We start from the raw sequence: 20,572 nt of genomic DNA on the forward strand, positions 1-20,572 counted from the left end.
GCATGGAGGATTGCACTCTCGGAGGGATTCATAATGATACGTGCATGGAGGATTGCACTCTCGGAGGGATTCACAGCGATACGTGCACGGAGGATTGCACTCTCGGAGGCATTCACAGCGATACGTGCACGGAGGATTGCACTCTCGGAGGGATTCACAACGATACGTGCACGGTGGATTGCACTCTTGGAGGGATTCATAGCGATACGTGCACAGAGGATTGCACTCTCGGAGGGATTCATAGCGATACGTGCATGGAGGATTGCACTCTCGGAGGGATTCACAGCAATACGTGCACGGAGGATTGCAGTCTCAGAGGGATTGCACTCTCGGAGGGATTCATAACGATACGTGCATGGAGGATTGCACTCTCGGAGGGATTCATAACGATACGTGCACGGAGGATTGCACTCTCGGAGGGATTCATAGCAATAAGTGCATGGAGGATTGTACTCTCGGAGGGATTCATTGCGAGACGTGCACGGAGGATTGCACTCTCAGAAGGATTCATAATGATACGTGCACGGAGGTTTGCACTCTCGGAGGGATTCACAGCGATACATGCACGGAGGATTGCACTCTCAGAGGGATTCATAACGATACGTGCACGGAGGATTGCACTCTCGGAGGGATTCATAACGATAAGTGCATGGAGGATTGCACTCTCGGAGGGATTCATAGAGAGACGTGCACGGAGGATTGCACTCTCGGAGGGATTCATAGCGATACGTGCGTGGAGGATTGCACTCTCGGAGGGATTCACAGCAATACGTGCACGGAGGATTGCACTCTCGGAGGGATCCATAGCGAGACGTGCATGGAGGATTGCACTCTCGGAGGGATTCATAGCGAGACGTGCATGGAGGATTGCACTGTCGGAGGGATTCACAGCGATACGTGCACGGAGGATTGCACTCTCGGAGGGATTCACAACGAAACGTGCACGGAGGATTGCACTCTCGGAGGGATTCATAACGATACGTGCACGGAGGATTGCACTCTCGGAGGGATTCATAGCGAGACGTGCACGGAGGATTGCACTCTCGGAGGGAGGGAGAATCGGGTAGACGGTTGAGTGAGTTAGCAGCATTTGTTAGTTGTGCGTTTTTCAGCTTGGATATCTGAAAAGGTTGTACGCTTTCTTGACGCACTGAAGCACTGATTGTTTTCTCAAGCTGTCGCGATTACAAGACATTCGGGTATGTCGTATACTAAGGAGCATATCAACAACGAGGCGATAGAAAATTATCGCCGCTTTTGCAGCCGTTTTCGGCCGAAAAGTGGCGATAATTTTATCGTCTAATTAGCAAGATCACGCTAACGCATGAAACCTTGCTTTAGAGCATGAAATCTTAACGCCCAGCTTTGCATCTCTAATGAGATGCAAAGTGGGCGTTCCTGACCTGACATGACAGGAGAAATGTCGCTAAGCGACATTTCTCCTATCATCAAGCCCCACGCTATGAAGCATAGCGGCAAGAAAAGTAGCGATAACCCCTGTTATCGCTACTCCCCTGTTATCGCTACTTTCCTTACGCCTGCTTCAGGACTGACTTAGCCATGATATCCTATGGAAGGTGGATATCATGGCTAAGTATGTGAGGCCCTATCATCAAGCTAATGCCACATTGCTTGAGATTATCGATGGGTTTCCAGCGATAATCTCACGTTAGGCGGTTAGCGCTAGGATTTTTATCGCTTTTGAGATAAGCGTTGCTAATAGAGCGATAAAAATCCACGCTAGCTGGCGATAATTATCCTAGCGCTAAGTGCGCTTAGCGATAATTATCGCCAGTTGTTGTTGCTATGCCCTTAAATGGGTTAGCATAGAGTTCAATCTTCTTTTGGCAGATCCGTGCACATTTAGGGGCATATCAACAACAACCGGCGATAATAATCGCTAAGCGCACTTAGCGCTAGGATAATTATCGCCGGCTAGCGTGGATTTTTATCGCTGAGCTAGCGTGCTATTAGCAACGCTTATCTCAAAAGCGCTAAAAATCCTAACGCTAACTGCCTAACGTGAGATTATCGCTGGAAACCCAGCGATAATCTCACGAAATGTGGCGTTAGCTTGCTGATAGGGACTCACAAACTTAGCCATGATATCCACCTTCCATAGGATATCATGGCTAAGTCAGTCCTGAAGCAGGCGTAAGGAAAGTAGCGATAACAGGGGTTATCGCTACTTTTCCTTCCGCAATGCTTCATAGCGTGGGGCTTGATGATAGGAGAAATGTCGCTTAGGGACATTTCTCCTGTCATGTTGGGTCAGGAACGCCCACTTTGCATCGCATTAGAGATGCAAAGCTGGGCGTTAAGATTTCGTAAGCTAAAGCAAGGTTTCACGCGTTAGCGTGGCCTTGCTAATTAGGCGATAAAATTATCGCCACTTTTCGGCTGAAAACGGCAGCTAAAGCGGCGATAATTTTCTATCGCCTCGTTGTTGATGTGCCCCTCAGTGTGATGGGTATCCTTTCATTGTCTCAGTGTTCCAACCAAGAACTTCTGGTGCATGCTGGGATCAGTAGTGCACTTAGAATGAGTGGGATGGCGGCGAAGCTTGGAGTTTGTTTCTATTCCATTTTGGCACTATGCTTTGAACCGGTGTTACCAGGTGTTTACACTCTCTTTTACTACCATGTTGATGTACACATTCTCAGACTCTTCTCTTTCCACAATCTCGGGGATCTCTCCTTTAATCACAAGCAATGGTTGGTTTTGGCATACACTTAACCAACATTCCACATGTCGAGGGTGGTAACAGTGCTATTATCAATACACAGATCTAGGGTAACACTGATTGTTGTTTCAGTAGCAGGCGCTGTTCCTAGTGTGGTAACAGGAGTGTTATGTTGTATTTACAGCCCCTGAAGAAGGGTCACACACCTGAAATGCATGGGGAATCCTCAAGCACCCTTGATCTCTCGAATGATACGGACAAGCACAGTGTGACGTAACATTGCTGACAAAGATATGAGTGTGATGACAATGTCAATGTGGAAATTTACCAGTGCAAAAATCTCAAACAAGATTTCAATATGAAATCCATATTGGAAACACAAAAAAAGAGTTTTATTGACTTGAACTTTTGAAAATGTTTATATTGTGATGTAGGAACCTAAAGGGTCTGAGAGTTGTGCGCATCGTGTTGAGTGCACGGATTCTGTGCACTCTCACCTTAAGATGTGATATCATAGCAATGGACAACAGCTTCTATGACTGGTTGTATGCTGCTGTGACATCATAACCATGGACAACAGCTTCTATAATTGATTGTATGCTGCTGTGACATCATAGCCATGGACAATAGCTTCTATGATTGGTTGTATGCTGCTGTGACATCATAGCCATGGATAGCAGCTTCTATTGTTGTTTGTATGCTGCTGTGACATCATAGCCATGGACAATAGCTTCTATGATTGTTTGTATGCTGCTGTGACATCATAGCCATGGATAGCAGCTTCTATTGTTGTTTGTATGCTGCTGTGACATCATAGCCATGGACAATAGCTTCTATGATTGGTTGTATGCTGCTGTGACATCATAGCCATGGATAGCAGCTTCTATTGTGGTTTGTATGCTGCTGTGACATCATAGCCATGGACAATAGCTTCTATGATTGGTTGTATGCTGCTGTGACATCATAGCCATGGATGGCAGCTTCTATTGTTGTTTGTATGCTGCTGTGCCATCATAGCCACGGACAACAGCTTCTATGATTGGTTGTATGCTGCTGTGACATCATAGCCATGGATCGCAGCTTCTATATTTGGTTGTATGCTGCTGTGCCATCATAGCCACGGACAACAGCTTCTATTATTGGTTGTATGCTGCTGTGACATCATAGCCATGGATCGCAGCTTCTATTTTTAGTTGTATGCTGCTGTGACATCATAGCCATGGATAGCAGCTTCTATGATTGGTTGTATGCTGCTGTGACATCATACACATGACAACAGCTTCTATGTTCTCTCGCAGGGTTCAGTAAAGTGAAACCTCCTCCTATAGACAAAACAGAAACTCTGGTAGACAGACGGTTGGACTGAGCCTCCATCAATGTCTATACTACTCTGGCAGACAGACGGTTGGACTGAGCCTCCATCAATGTCTATACTACTCTGGCAGACAGACGGTTGGACTGAGCCTCCATCAATGTCTATACTACTCAGGCAGACAGACGGTTGGACTGAGCCTCCATCAATGTCTATACTACTCTGGCAGACAGAGGGTTGGACTGAGCACCAATCAATGTCTATACTTCTGTGGTAGACAGACGGTTGGACTGAGCCTCCATCAATGTCTATACTACTCTGGTAGACAGACGGTTGGACTGAGCCTCAATCAATGTCTATACTACTCTGGTAGACAGACGGTTGGACTGAGCCTCCATCAATGTCTATACTACTCTGGCAGACAGAGGGTTGGACTGAGCCCCAATCAATGTCTATACTACTCTGGTAGACAGACGGTTGGACTGAGCCTCAATCAATGTCTATACTACTCTGGTAGACAGACGGTTGGACTGAGCCTCCATCAATGTCTATACTACTCTGGCAGACAGACGGTTGGACTGAGCCTCCATCAATGTCTATACTACTCTGGCAGACAGACGGTTGGACTGAGCCTCCATCAATGTCTATACTACTCTGGCAGACGGACGGTTGGACTTAGCCTCCATCAATGTCTATACTACTCTGGCAGACAGAGGGTTGGACTGAGCCCCAATCAATGTCTATACTACTCTGGTAGACAGACGGTTGGACTAAGCCTCAATCAATGTCTATACTACTCTGGTAGACAGACGGTTGGACTGAGCCTCAATCAATGTCTATACTACTCTGGTAGACAGACGGTTGGACTGAGCCTCCATCAATGTCTATACTACTCTGGCAGACAGACGGTTGGACTGAGCCTCCATCAATGTCTATACTACTCTGGCAGACAGACGGTTGGACTGAGCCTCCATCAATGTCTATACTACTCTGGCAGACAGACGGTTGGACTGAGCCTCCATCAATGTCTATACTACTCTGGCAGACAGAGGGTTGGACTGAGCACCAATCAATGTCTATACTTCTGTGGTAGACAGACGGTTGGACTGAGCCTCCATCAATGTCTATACTACTCTGGCAGACAGAGGGTTGGACTGAGCCCCAATCAATGTCTATACTACTCTGGTAGACAGACGGTTGGACTGAGCCTCAATCAGTGTCTATACTACTCTGGTAGACAGACGGTTGGACTGAGCCTCCATCAATGTCTATACTACTCTGGCAGACCGACGGTTGGACTGAGCCTCCATCAATGTCTATACTACTCTGGCAGACAGACGGTTGGACTGAGCCTCAATCAATGTCTATACTACTCTGGTAGACAGACGGTTGGACTGAGCCTCCATCAATGTCTATACTACTCTGGCAGACAGACGGTTGGACTGAGCCTCCATCAATGTCTATACTACTCTGGCAGACAGAGGGTTGGACTGAGCCTCCATCAATTTCTATACTACTCTGGCAGACAGACGGTTGGACTTAGCCTCCATCAATGTCTATACTACTCTGGCAGACAGACAGTTGGACTGAGCCTCCATCAATGTCTATACTACTCTGGCAGACAGAGGGTTGGACTGAGCCCCAATCAATGTCTATACTACTCTGGTAGACAGACGGTTGGACTGAGCCTCAATCAATGTCTATACTACTCTGGTAGACAGACGGTTGGACTGAGCCTCCATCAATGTCTATACTACTCTGGCAGACAGACGGTTGGACTGAGCCTCCATCAATGTCTATACTACTCTGGCAGACAGAGGGTTGGACTGAGCCTCCATCAATGTCTATACTACTCTGGCAGACAGACGGTTGGACTTAGCCTCCATCAATGTCTATACTACTCTGGCAGACAGACGGTTGGACTGAGCCTCCATCAATGTCTATACTACTCTGGCAGACAGACGGTTGGACTGAGCCCCAATCAATGTCTATACTACTCTGGCAGACAGAGGGTTGGACTGAGCCCCAATCAATGTCTATACTACTCTGGCAGACAGACGGTTGGACTGAGCCTCCATCAATGTCTATACTACTCTGGCAGACAGAGGGTTGGACTGAGCCCCAATCAATGTCTATACTACTCTGGCAGACAGACGGTTGGACTGAGCCTCCATCAATGTCTATACTACTCTGGCAGACAGACGGTTGGACTGAGCCTCCATCAATGTCTATACTACTCTGGCAGACAGACGGTTGGACTGAGCCTCCATCAATGTCTATACTACTCTGGCAGACAGACGGTTGGACTGAGCCTCCATCAATGTCTATACTACTCTGGCAGACAGACGTTTGGACTTAGCCTCCATCAATGTCTATAATACTCTGGCAGACAGACGGTTGGACTGAGCCCCAATCAATGTCTATACTACTCTGGCAGACAGACGGTTGGACTGAGCCCCAATCAATGTCTATACTACTCTGGTAGACAGACGGTTGGACTGAGCCTCCATCAATGTCTATACTACTCTGGCAGACAGACGGTTGGACTGAGCCCCAATCAATGTCTATACTACTCTGGCAGACAGAGGGTTGGACTGAGTCCCAATCAATGTCTATACTACTCTGGCAGACAGAGGGTTGGACTGAGCCCCAATCAATGTCTATACTACTCTGGCAGACAGACGGTTGGACTTAGCCTCCATCAATGTCTATAATACTCTGGCAGACAGACGGTTGGACTGAGCCCCAATCAATGTCTATACTACTCTGGCAGACAGACGGTTGGACTGAGCCTCCATCAATGTCTATACTACTCTGGCAGACAGAGGGTTGGACTGAGCCTCCATCAATGTCTATAATACTCTGGCAGACAGACGGTTGGACTGAGCCTCCATCAATGTCTATACTACTCTGGCAGACAGACGGTTGGACTGAGCCTCCATCAATGTTTATAATACTCTGGCAGACAGACGGTTGGACTGAGCCTCCATCAATGTCTATACTACTCTGGCAGACAGACGGTTGGACTGAGCCCCAATCAATGTCTATACTACTCTGGCAGACAGAGGGTTGGACTGAGCCCCAATCAATGTCTATACTACTCTGGCAGACAGAGGGTTGGACTGAGCCCCAATCAATGTCTATACTACTCTGGCAGACAGAGGGTTGGACTGAGCCCCAATCAATGTGTATACTACTCCGGCAGACAGAGGGTTGGACTGAGCCCCAATCAATGTCTCTACTGCATCTAGGATCTTCTTACCGGGTAGACTCGCTCTGGCGGAGGGGGCGCTGCGTCCTCATGAACAGTCTCGTGGCCGTCTGCTGGCTCTGCCTTCCCTTTGCCCTTTGAGGATTTCTTGGATGATCCCTTGGACCCCTTGGACCCCTTGGATCCTTTGGACCCCTTGGATCCCTTGGAATCCTTGGACCCTTTGGAATCCTTGGATGTCTTGGATGCTTTGCTATCGGCAGAGCCGCCCCGCTCCTTTTTTTTCCCTTTCTTCTTGCCTTCGGCTCTCCCACGCTTCTGTGCTTTCTGCTCTTCCTTCAGACGCTCTTCTTCCATCAGTCGATCCTGTTCTTCCTTCCAGGCCTGAAAGAAACAACATCATAATTATGATTTTACTTTTCGTCCACCACAGTGTCAAGAAGCCTTAGCATTCAAGACTGGGGTAGAAACAGCCCCCATGCCGGATGTACAGTGCCTAGAGAGCGCTTTGAATGAATGAGTGAATGACTAGGAGGGTAAAGGGTCTTGAATACATCATCACATGATCATTGTATGGTCTACTTGTGAAGCTGGTAGATAGTCTCAGTCTGCTATCTGTGGGCTAGTGCACAACCCACAAGTACACCGCCTCACCCTAGTACTGATGAGGATGCTTTCTTTGCAGTGTCTATAGGTGGCTGAGGACTGAACACACAGAGGGGAAGTAGTGTGCATCGGTGAGATTCCTTACATGTCTACAAGCTCCATCATTCCCTTTTTCTGAGTTTCTAGGCTCTGTAGAGATATACACAAATGTTGGCCCATTTACAAAAGTGGTTGCTCTCTCTGGGGCTAGGTCTTTGTACTCAAATCGAGGGACTGCTTGTTGGACTCACCTTGGAGACCAGTTCCCTCACCTTGAGGGCCAGTTCTTTGTAGTCACCTTGAAGGACATCTATTGGCACTCACCTTGAGGGTCATCCGGGTATGTGCACTTGATGGTATTACCTGAGGGATAGTTCTTAGTACTCACCTTGAGGGAGAGGCCCTCAGACTCATCTGAGGGACAGGCCCTCAGGCACACCTTGAGGGATAGTTTGTTAGATTCACCTTGAAGGACAATTCTTCAGGCTGATCTTAAAGGACACTTCCTTGGACTTACCTTGAGGGACAGTGGCACAGACTCACATTGAGGGACAGTTCTTCAGATTCACCTCGAGGGTCAGGTCCTCTAACTCACCTTGAGGAACAACAACCCACACTCACATTGAGGGACAGGCCTTCACACTCACAGTGAGGGACATGCCTTCAGACTCACCTTGAGGGAGAGGCTCTCAGACTCACTTTGAGGGACTGGTCCTCAGGCTCAACTTGAGGGACAGTAACCCACACTCACCTTGAGGGAGAGGTCCTCACACTCACCTTGAGGAACAGTTTGGGGACTCACCTTGAAGGACAGGCCCCAAGATTCACCTTGAGGGAGAGGCCCTCAGACTCACCTTTAGGGAGAGGCCTTCAGACTCACCTTAAGGGAGAGGCCCTCAGGCTCACCTTGAGGAAGAGGCCCTCAGGCTCACATTGAGGAAGATTCCCTCAGGCTCACCTTGAGGGAGAGGCCCTCAGGCTCACCTTGAGTGAGAGAGCCTCAAGACTCACCTTGAGGGAAAGGCCTCCAGACTCACCTTGAGGAAGCGTCCCTCAGAATCACCTTGAAGGACAGGCCCTCAGGCTCCCCTTGAGGGGGAGACCCTCAGGCTCACATTGAGGGAGAGGCCCTCAGGCTCACCTTGAGGGAGAGGCCCTCAGACTCACCTTGAGGGACAGGCCCTCAGGCTCATACTGAGGGCCAGCTCCTCAGCCACACTTTGAGTAAGAGGCCCTCAGACTCACCTTGAAGGAAAGGCCCTCAGACTCACATTGAGGGATGTGTCCTCAGACTCACCTTGAGGGACAGTAACCCACACTCACCTTGAGGGAGAAGCCCTTAGACTCACCTTGAGGGACAGGTCCACACACTCACCTTGAAGGAGAGGCCCTCACACTCCCCTTAAGGGGCGGTTTGGGGACTCACCTTGGAGGACAAGCCCTAAGATGCACCTTGAGGGAGAGGCCCTCAGAATCACCTTGAAGGACAGGCCCTCAGGCTCACCTTGAGGGAGGGAGCCTCAGACTCACCATGAGGGAAAGGTCTCCAGACTCACCTTGAGGGAGAGGCCCTCAGGCTCACTTGAGGGAGAGTCCCTCAGACTCACCTTGAGGGAGAGGCCCTCAGTCTCACACTGAGGGACAGCTCCTCAGAATCACTTTGAGGAAGAGGCCCTCAGACTCAACTTGAGGGTCAGGCCTTCAGACTCACCTTGAAGGACGGGACCTCAGGCTCACATTGAGGGACACGTCAACAGACTGACCTAGAGGGAGATGCCCAGATTCACCTTGAAGGACAGGACCTCAGACTCACCTTGAGGGAGAGTCGCCTGAGGGAGTGGCCCTCAGACTCACCTTGAGGGAGATGCCTTCAGTCTCACTGTAGGAAAGTAGAATCTGCTTTCATGGTTCCCCTATCGTTTTGCCTGGTGTTATGCTGTTTCTGACTAGTCTGACTGGGATCCTGCTAATCAGGACCCCAGTCTCTGTGCTTTCACCCCTAAATTGGTTATGGTGAGTACTTAGGTACATCCCGATTGGCTACTGGTTTGCCCTTACAAGTCCCTAGCATATGGTACTGAGGTATCCAGGGCATAGGTACACCAGGGGTCCCCTATGGGCTGAAGCATGTATTATGCCACCCATGGGAGACCACGCAAACTGTGACGACAGGCCTGCCATTGCAGCCTGTGTAAGCTGGTGCCAGCACCACTTACAACAGATATAGGTTTCCTATATCTAAGGTCACTGTACTTAAAACCTGTAAGTCACCCCTAAAACCAGGCCTTTCAATACTGAAGGCAGGGTGCTTGGTTCTAAGTGTGAGGGTGCCCCTGCATGAGCAGGACACCCCTACAACCTTCGGAGTCCATTCTCCCGCGTTGTAAGTGTATCAGCCATTATGATATATAGAGTGGCCGTGCATCATTACGCGATGGCGATCTCGAAACTGGCTGTAATGAACCCTGGCATGTTTGGTATCAAACATGTCGGAATCATACCCACACACCTTAAATTGTGTAGGAGTATGATTCCATGCACTGTAAAGCTCCTCCGGGAGGCCCTCAGTGCTCCCAGTATCAGTATCCCCGAATCGGATAGCAAGCTAGGGCTGCTGCCGATCAGAGACATATTTCTGTCCTCCTGCTGCTGAGTCAAACTCAAGCAGGGGAAGGCAGAACAATAGATATCCTGTCACATGGAGATGTGACCACCTCCCAGACAGGACTTAATGTATTGGGGTGGGGTGGGGGTGCTTGCCAGCGCCACTCGTACTGCTTTGAAGGGCACATGTGGTGCCCACCTTGCATACTCCAGTAGAAACCAGTTCAGGCAGCCGTTGGTTAATGCTCGGGCGCAAAACTGGCCAAAGGACATGAGAGTATCCTCCCCACCGTCCAGCCCCTCTCCTGGGAGGGAACCCTAAATTGTCCCAACCCTTTCCTTAAGGTACTTAAGGGCTTACCTTAGGGTAGATCCCTAGATTCGTTGTGGTACAAGATTCATATCAAGATACTACTTGTTCTTCGACTGTTTATACACTCTTGATCTTGCTGGACTTCGCTCTCGGCTCCGATACTGCAAGTGGGAAGACTGCTGCTCCTGGTCTCGTCATCCTGCAAGTCTGCTGCAACGTCAGTACCCATGCTCCATACAGGGACCTTCCAAGGCCTGTGGACATCCAATACACCTGAAGGAATCTCCCTGGAAGTGAAGGAGTCTCTTCCCAGCATCTGCTGGCACCACAACCAAGCTGACCGGTCTGCTGCTCTTGGGCTCCCACTGTCTCAGAAAGGCTCAGCAACACAGGTGGTGGTTCTGCAACTCCCTCGAGGCCTGCCCTGTCCTCTCACCAAGCTTGAGGCCAGTATCCCTCGTCGGACCCGCTGGAACAGGACCCCTGTGCACCACGTCGACTTGCCGTTGCACAGGCTTGTTGGCTTCCTTCCTCCAAGATCCTCGGCTCCAAGTAGCCCCAACCTCAAGCATCTCCTGTGACCAAAATCTTCGTCCTCACCACATCGCTTGCACCGTGGGCCTATATCTTTATTAAGCTACTCGATGTCCTCTTGCAACTCCAGTACCTCTGGCTGGTGGGTCCTTTTGAGGGTCTTCTTTGATTCCAGTGGACTCCCCTGATTGCTCGGGGCCTACTCTGAGTCCCCTGTTTGTGGTGAGTCACTTGGACCTTGCTGGTCCCGACACCGTACCTTTTTCATCTTTCACGTTGGTTGCAGTTTCTGTTGGAGCTCCTGACGGACAACGACCCCTCAGCTCTCGACATCCGACATGGGACAGGTCCTGGTCTTCCACAGCATCGCCAGGTCCACACAGCTGCTGCTCCAAGGTCACTATCAACTCCGCTGCAACACCCAACATTGGTGGGAATTCGTCTTCCATGCCTCCTGGTCACTCCTGAGTGGCTTAGACTCTGTGCCCTCTGCTTGCAGGTACTTTTCATCTTGAATCCACCTTTGGGTTCCACCGGACACTTTCCCCTTCTCCAGCAGCAGCATCTTCCTGAAGTTCTCCATTGAGTTTGACGGCAGTTTCCGACGCCACTTCACACCTATGCACCCGGCTTCCCTGGTGTAGGAATCCTGGTTCCAAAGGTATCCACGGGTGGGGTGGCTCTCCAACCTTCTGTCTTCCTCAATGTTTCTTCAGGGTCCACTGGGAAGGGTCCTACTTCTTTAAAACTGCAACCATGACTTACCCAAGGACTTCAATTGAGCACGCGGTCGTGTTCTCACTCTGCACATGGCCTCCATGGGGTTCCTGGTTACTTACCTCTGGTGGTTCCTTGGGTCTCCAGCACTTCTACTATATAGTCTTGACTTGAGTCGTGGTTCGCATACCGTTCTTTTAGTATAAGGTTTGGTCTTCCCCTTGCGACCACTGTGCAATTGTGCTACTTACCTGTTATCTATGCAAAGTATTGTGTGCATTGCGTTTATCTCCGGGTAGGAGATATTTGTGTGTGTTAGTGTCTTATACTAAATACATATTTTTATAAATACATTGTGAGGTTCTTTTTCGCTTTATCTATACCAATAAGATTGCATTCTGGTGAAACAAGCTGCTTTACACTCCTTCTGGACTAAGCCTGAAGGCGGCTCTCCACAGCTATCCCTTAGAGAGCTTTTTAAGGTTGTCTAGGATCACTAAAATCACCATAAGGGTTGACTGGATTAGTGCAGGGTGCCCACTTACATAAGTGTGCGCGATATACTAAGCCTGTCTCCTACACTCACCTTGAGGGACAGTAACCCACATTCACCTTGAGGGACAGGCCCTCAGACTCACCTTTAGGGAGAGGCCCTCAGGCTCACCTTGAGGGACAGGCCCTCAGACTCAACTTGAGGGACAGTTTGGAGACTCACCTTGAAGGACTGGCACTCAGACTCACTTGGTTGAGAGGCTCGCAGACTCATCTTGAGGCAGCGGCCCTCAGACTAACCTTGGGGGACAGTTTGAGGACACACCTTGAGGGAGCGGCCCTCAGACTCACCTTGAGGGACAGGTGGGGACTCACCTTGAGGTAGCGGCCCTCAGTCTAACCTTGAGGGGCAGTTTGGGGACTCACCTTGAGGGAGCGGCCCTCAGACTCACCTTGAGGGACAGGTGGGGACTCACCTTGAGGCAGCGGCCCTCAGACTCACCTTGAGGCAGCGGCCCTCAGACTCACCTTGAGGCAGCGGACCTCAGACACCTTGAGGCAGCGGCCCTCAGACACCTTGAGGCAGCGGCCCTCAGACACCTTGAGGCAGCGGCCCTTAGACTCACCTTGAGGCAGCGGCCCTTAGACTCACCTTGTGGCAGCGGCCCTCAGACACCTTGAAGCAGCGGCCCTCAGACACCTTGAGGTAGCGGCCGTCAGACTCACCTTGAGGCAGCGGCCATCAGACACCTTGAAGCAGCGCCCTCAGACTCACCTTGAGGCAGCGGCCCTCAGACTCAGCTTGAGGCAGCGGCCTTCAGACACCTTGAGGCAGCGGCCCTCAGACTCACCTTGAGGCAGCGGCCCTCAGACTTACCTTGAGGGACAGGTGGGGACTCACCTTGAGGCAGCGGCCCTCAGACTCACGTTGAGGCAGCGACCCTCAGACTCACCTTGAGGCAGCGGCCTTCAGACTCACCTTGAGGCAGCGGCCCTCAGACTCACCTTGAGGCAGCGGTCCTCAGACCCCTTGAGACAGCGGCCCTCAGACTCACCTTGAGGCAGCGGCCCTCAGGCTCACCTTGAGGCAGAGGCCCTCAGACTCAGTTTGAGCAGCGGCCCTCAGACTCACCTTGAAGCAGCGGCCCTCAGACTCACCTTGAGGCAGCGGCCCTCAGACTCACCTTGAGGCAGCAGCCCTCAGACTCACCTTGAGGCAGCGGCCCTCAGACTCACCTTGAGGCAGCGGCCCTCAGACTCACCTTGAGGCAGCGGCCCTCAGACACCTTGAGGCAGCGGCCCTCAGACTCACCTTGAGGCAGCGGCCATCAGACTCACCTTGAGGCAGCGGCCCTCAGACACCATGAGGCAGCGGCCCTCAGACTCACCTTGAGGCAGTGGCCCTCAGACTCAGCTTGAGGCAGCGGCCCTCAGACGTACCTTGAGGCAGCGGCCCTCAGACTCACCTTGAGGCAGCGGCCCTCAGACTCACCTTGAGGCAGCGGCCCTCAGACTCACCTTGAGGCAGCGGCCCTCAGACTCAGCGGCCCTCAGACGCACCTTGAGGCAGCAGCCCTCAGACTCACCTTGAGGCAGCGGCCCTCAGACTCACCTTGAGGCAGCGGCCCTCAGACTTAGCTTGAGGCAGCGGCCCTCAGACACCTTGAGGCAGCAGCCCTCAGACGCACCTTGAGGCAGCGGCCCTCAGACACCTTGAGGCAGCGGCCCTCAGACTCACCTTGGGGCAGCGGCCCTCAGACTCACCTTGAGGGACAGGTGGGGACTCACCTTGAGGCAGCGGCCCTCAGACTCAGCTTGAGGCAGCGGCCCTCAGACACCTTGAGGTAGCGGCCCTCAGACAACTTGAGGCAGCGGCCCTCAGACTCACCTTGAGGCAGCGGCCCTCAGACGCACCTTGAGGCAGCGGCCCTAAGACACCTTGAGGCAGCGGCCCTCAGACACCTTGAGGCAGCGGCCCTCAGACTCACCTTGAGGCAGCGGCCCTCAGACGCACCTTGAGGCAGCGGCCCTAAGACACCTTGAGGCAGCGGCCCTCAGACACCTTGAGGCAGCGGCCCTCAGACTCACCTTGAGGCAGCGGCCCTAAGGCACCTTGAGGCAGCGGCCCTCAGACTCACCTTGAGGGACCCCTCTCGAATGAATGGGTTCTTTGGTTCCACTGGCTCTGGCTCTGGCTCGGGCTCGGGCTTAGGAGGGGGGGTCTTCTTCCCTTTGGGACCTATGCGGAGGACAGACAGCACAGAAGAAACATGTCATTCATTGTGGGTTGTACTAGGTTTGTCTCACTTTTTGTTTTTAGTATTTTATGAAGCTGCTGTAGGTGCTGAAACAAACCAAGTGTACGAGAGCTCAGAGTGCCCTGATACTTCCATGTTGAGGTCTACAGGTGGCTTGTCTGTCTGTCTGTCTGTCTGCTCACTCTGCTGAAGCCTGCAGCCTATGGCTTTCCCCTGTAGGGTACAGGGGTTCTTAAAGAGGCCAGATGCAGGGGTCTTCAAAGATAATGTCTCACAGAAAGTGTTGTCACGCCTGTGGTTCATTTATTTTCGACCCACAAAACTGTGCCCCCTTCTTACTGCAATGGAAGACTCTTCCTTTCCACAAACTCTTATCTGGACACGTCTCTTGTATCCCGGGGCACAATACAAGGTCCAAGTCTGGGGTCAGTTCATGGGAGGGATCAGTAGACTAACTGTTCCCGGTAGGGGCCATCAGTCATCCAGCCCCCACCGTCCTGCACCCCTCATCGACCCAAGAGTGGTGCTTCCCACTGCCGGATGGGGCGGCACCTTCCCTACAGGCTGCCTCAATAGCTCTAAGGCTAAGCCCCACACTCTTGTGTCATCCATGGCCACCTATTGGTGCTAAGAAGCCTCACTCTGAGCCTCTCCCTGGGGAAGTGGATGAGGCATGCACATGAAGGGTGTGACGGAGGGGCTGGGGCAAGCACACAGACAATGGAGGATGGATGGGAGGGACTGGGACAAGCACACGGACAATGGAGGGTGGGACAGCGGGGCTGGGGCAAGCACACAGACAATGGAGAGTGTGAGGGAGGGGCTGGGGCGAGCTCAAGGGCAATGGAGGGCATGAGGGAGGGGCTGGGGCAAGCACAAGGACAATGGAGAGCGTGAGGGAGGGGCTGGGGCAAGCACAAGGACAATGGAGGGTGTGAGGGAGGGGCTGGGGCAAGCACACAGACAATGGAGAGCGTGAGGGAGGTGCTGGGGCAAGCACACGGACAATGGAGGGTGTGACAGCGGGGCTGGGGAAAGCACATGGACAATGGAGGGTGTGAGGGAGGGGCTGGGGAAAGCACACGGACAATGGAGGGTGTGACAGCGGGGCTGGGGCAAGCACACGGACAATGGAGGGTGTGAGGGAGGGGCTGGGGCAAGCACACGGACAATGGAGGGTGTGACAGCGGGGCTGGGGCAAGCAGACGGACAATGGAGAGTGTGAGGGAGGGGCTGGGGCAAGCACACGGACAATGGAGAGCGGGAGGGAGGTGCTGGGGCAAGCACACGGACAATGAAGAGTGTGACAGCGGGGCTGGGGCAAGCACATGGACAATGGAGGGTGTGAGGGAGGGGCTGGGGAAAGCACACGGACAATGGAGGGTGTGACAGCGGGGCTGGGGCAAGCACACGGACAATGGAGGGTGTGAGGGAGGGGCTGGGGCAAGCACACGGACAATGGAGGGTGTGACAGCGGGGCTGGGGCAAGCACACGGACAATGGAGAGTGTGAGGGAGGGGCTGGGGCAAGCACACGGACAATGGAGAGTGTGTCGCGCAGTGGATTTAGCGCTGCCGCGGCCCCCAGAACCACCAACTTCTCCCTACCGCCATTTCGGCGAGGACAGAGGCCACGCCCCTTTCTGAGGCCACGCCCCCCGACGCCACCCTACAAATAGCGCTGATTACAAGCGCCGCGCATTGAGATAGACTCGAGCTCTTGAGGCGGAAGCCGAGAGCGTCCTGAGCCAATTTAAAAATGTTTTACTCTTGTAACTACTGTCACTTTACTCTGTTGCACTTGACAATCACCTGTACCTGCTTGCTTTCGCGCAGTGGATTTAGCGCTGCCGCGGACCCCAGAACCACCAACTTCTCCCTACCGCCATCTCGGCGAGGACGGAGGCCACGCCCCTTTCTGAGGCCACGCCCCCCGACGCCGCCCTACAAATAGCGCTGATTACAAGCGCCGCGCATTGAGATAGACTCGAGCTCTTGAGGCGGAAGCCGAGAGCGTCCTTAGCCAATTTTAAAAATTTTACTCTTGTAACTACTGTCACTTTACTCTGTTGCACTTGACAATCACCTGTACCTGCTTGCTGTCGCGCAGTGGATTTAGCGCTGCCGTGGCCCCCAGAACCACCAACTTCTCCCTACCGCCATCTCGGCGAGGACGGAGGCCATGCCCCTTTCTGAGGCCACGCCCCCCGACGCCGCCCCTCCACACCTATAAATAATGTGCATCTTTCGGACGCGCAGCGGACGAGCGCAGCGGGCGCGCCGTCTGCGCGCCGAAGGTGCGCCAAAGGTAAGCCCGTCTGCGCCCGTCCGCGCCAGGCCGGGCACTAGGGCACGCCACGCTGGCCATCTCATCTCATACTCGTCTCAATCTCTCAAAGAGCTACAGCATCTTGCCCCCCCGCTGTCTCCTAACACCAACCGCCGTGTACACACAGACGGCCTTACGCACCCCGCTCTACACCCTCCATGCGGACGCACACCTCCAGTCAACCCGTCCAGGAACGCTATCTCCATCAGGGTGTCATATTTGAACACCCGCTCTCTAGTAAAGCACTATGAAGATATTTTCATCCTGTTGACTGACAACAGCCCCGACATACTCCTGCTCACGGAAACATGGTTAACGTCAGAGTCCCTCCCTGGTTAACGTCAGAGTCCCTCCCAGATATCTTGGCGGCCCTCCCCCCTGACTACTACATTCTCCATGCCGATCGCCTCGGTGACCGGCCCGGAGGTGGGGTGGCAGCCATTATATCCAAGCGCCTGAACTCTATCTCCTCTCTTTCCCTCCCACTTCCTGAGGTGGATAATTTACTTATTAGCGTGGAAATTGGCACCGGTGCCCTCACCTTCCTCCTTTTATACCGGCCTCCACATCCTATGCCATCCTTTTCTACCATCTTGAGCGAACAACTGTCCAATCTACTAACGCAGCACTCCAGTTTCGCCCTCTTCGGCGACCTAAATTATTGGTTCAATGACACCAACGCCGGTCCAACAGGTCACCCAACCCACCCACACTAAGGGCCACATCCTGGACCAGATCTGGACCTGCAATCTGGCTCTGTCCCAGCCAGCTATATGCCCCTGTGTCTGGTCAGACCACTACCTAGTAGACACCACCATCACTGTCGTCGGCCGGACTCCTGCTCCTCTGATGACTGGCAGCTCCTCACGAAAATGGAGTACATATGACTCCCAGGGCTTCCTCACAACCCTGGCCGACACCCGTCCAGTCTTCAACCCCTCTGATAACATCGAAGGAATAGAACACGACATCGGATCCTGGCTGAAGTCGGCCAGCGACCTCTTTGCCCCCTTGATCAAATTCCCCCCCACTAGGCATCACAACTCCCACAGGTGGTTCTCTGATGACCTTAAGCAACACAAATTAAAAACGCGCCAGCTGGAACGTATTTGGAGACGCAATTATTCCAACTCAGCCAGGCAGTCTTACATGACTGCGCGCAGAGAATACAAAACTGCCATTACCCTAGCCAAAACGGAACACTTCTCCAACAGGATCTCGTCAGCAGTCAACAAATCAAAGGAGGTGTTCAAAGTCATGAATGAACTTACTACTGACGACAGAACCCTCCCAGCCCAGACCCTTCTCAAGAGGCATGTGACACCCTCAACCTCTTTTTTGTGGAAAAGATTACAAAAATCAAAAACTCTATACCTCCCCTACCCCAGCCATACCCATCGGACACTTCCTCTGACAATCCCTCTACCCTCTCTACTTTCCCCGCCCTGAACCCTATCTCATTAGCGGAACTCGCCACTCGCGTGAAATCTGGCTCTCCTAATGACAGCTGTCCGCCATCTGTCTTGCGGAGTATCTGCCTCAATCTACCCGATTGTATTCTACCCCTGCTGAATGGCTCACTCAGCAGTGGCATCGTCCCTAGCTCTCTCAAGGAGGCCATCCTTGTGCCCCTCCTCAAGAAACCTGGCGCCGACCCCGCAGAACCGTCGAATTATTGCCCCATCTCCCTCCTTCCCTACTTTTCACAATTAATGGAGGCCCACGTCACCCAATGTCTGTCAAATTTTATCGAATCCTCTTGTCACCTTGAGCCCAATCAAGCCGGCTTCAGGCCTGCCCACTCTACTGAGGCCGTCATCTTGGCAGTCCTGGACACACTCAGGAGCAATGCGGATGCGGGGTCTCCCCAAGCCCTCGTACTCCTGGACCTGTCGGCCGCGTTCGACGCGGTGGACCACAACATCCTTCTCCACCGTGTCGGACAGGCAGGCATCCAGGGTTCCGCTCTTAAGTGGGTCGAGTCCTTCCTGACTGGTAGAACACAGGCTGTCCGCCTGGGCCCCTACACTGCAACAATAACCCCCACGACCTGTGGAGTCCCCCAGGGCTCCTCCCTCTCACCGCTCCTGTTCAACCTATACCTCCGGCCCTTGATTCACTCTCTCCAGCAATGGGACATCATTGTCTACAACTACGCCGCCGATTTACAGATTGTCCTCCCGCTCAATTCTCCCCATGCCATCAAAACATTTCACGCAGTTATGATCCACATCCAACATTGGATGAACCAGAATCAACTGAAGCTAAACCCCGGGAAAACCGAGCTCCTCCTTCCTGGACTCAGCCATGCTCATTGGGGCCCGCAGTTCTGGCCCTCGGAGCTCGGTCCCCCCCTAGTCCCGGTCAAATCAGTGAAGAGTCTGGGAGTGATTATCGACACCGAACTGTCCCTCAAAGCCCACGTGGGTGCGGTAATCTCATCTTGTATGTACCAGCTCCGGAAGATTCGCAAAGTTCGCCACCTACTTCCGCTCGCCGCACTTACCCAAGTTGTCATCGCACTTGTGCTTTCCCGTCTGGACTTCTCCAACTCCCTTTACTACGGTCTCCCACAATCTCTGCTACACCGCCTTCAGGTAGTTCAGAACCAAGCGGCCCGACTCATACACAAAACCCCCAGATGGCAAACGGCCAAACCCTTACTTCACAGACTGCACTGGCTACCAATAGGCCAAAGGGCAGCTTTCAAGGTGGCCTGCCTCACATTCAAAGCCCTCCACTGTCCCGGCCCCGCGTTTCTCAAATCCTTAATTACTCCTCATCGTCCAACGCGCAACCTCCGATCAGCTCACCGTCATCTACTAGTCACCCCCAAAGCTAAAACCAAGAAATTCGGTGGTCGCCGCTTCTCCCACCTGGCTCCCGGGCTTTGGAATCTCCTCCCTCTCTCCATCAAATCCACCCCTTCTCTCCTGAACTTCAGGAAATCACTAAAAACCCACCTCTTCCCTCCCCTTGGTTAAAGCCACGCCACTCACGCTTTCTACCTCACTCACTCTGTCTTAAAGCGCCAGGAAGCCTTTGGTGTCAGCGCGCTCTATAAATTGCACTTAAGATAAGATAAGATAAGAGGGAGGGGCTGGGGCAAGCTAACGGACAATGGAGGGTGTGACAGCGGGGCTGGGACAAGCACATGTACAATGGAGGGAGTGAGGGAGTGGCTGGGGCAAGCACACGGAGGGTGTGAGTGAGGGGCTGGGGCAAGCACACAGACTGTGGGGTGGGCAGGAGGGACTGGAGCAAGCACATGGAGGGTGTGAGTGAGGGTCTGAGACAAGCACACGGACAATGGAGGGTTTGAGGGACGGGCTGGGGCAAGCACACGGACAATGGAGGGCGTGATGGAGGGGCTGGGGCAAGCACACGGAGGGTTTGAGTGAGGGGCTGGGACAAGCACACAAAGGCTGTCAGTGAGGGGCTGGGAAAAGCACAAGCACATGGACAATGGAGGGTT

The 20,572-nt window shown here is 52.8% G+C and overlaps 1 protein-coding gene across 1 annotated transcript in view; it reads right to left on the reverse strand.

Moving 5' to 3' along the window:
- The window catches only part of SPAG17 (sperm associated antigen 17), a 1,802,643-nt gene that overhangs the window by 799,847 nt on the left and 982,224 nt on the right, over nt 1–20,572 (reverse strand). Inside the window, exons 21-22 of the mRNA XM_085620708.1 lie at nt 14,650–14,750; nt 7,258–7,590 (exon numbers count right to left, since the gene is read on the reverse strand). Of these exons, the coding sequence (XP_085476834.1) occupies nt 7,258–7,590; nt 14,650–14,750 (434 nt within the window). The remainder of the gene's footprint in view (nt 1–7,257; nt 7,591–14,649; nt 14,751–20,572) is intronic.

The sequence above is a fragment of the Triturus cristatus genome, chromosome 8 (genome assembly GCF_964204655.1).
Source record: "Triturus cristatus chromosome 8, aTriCri1.1, whole genome shotgun sequence".
In the NCBI taxonomy this organism is placed as follows: domain Eukaryota; kingdom Metazoa; phylum Chordata; class Amphibia; order Caudata; family Salamandridae; genus Triturus; species Triturus cristatus.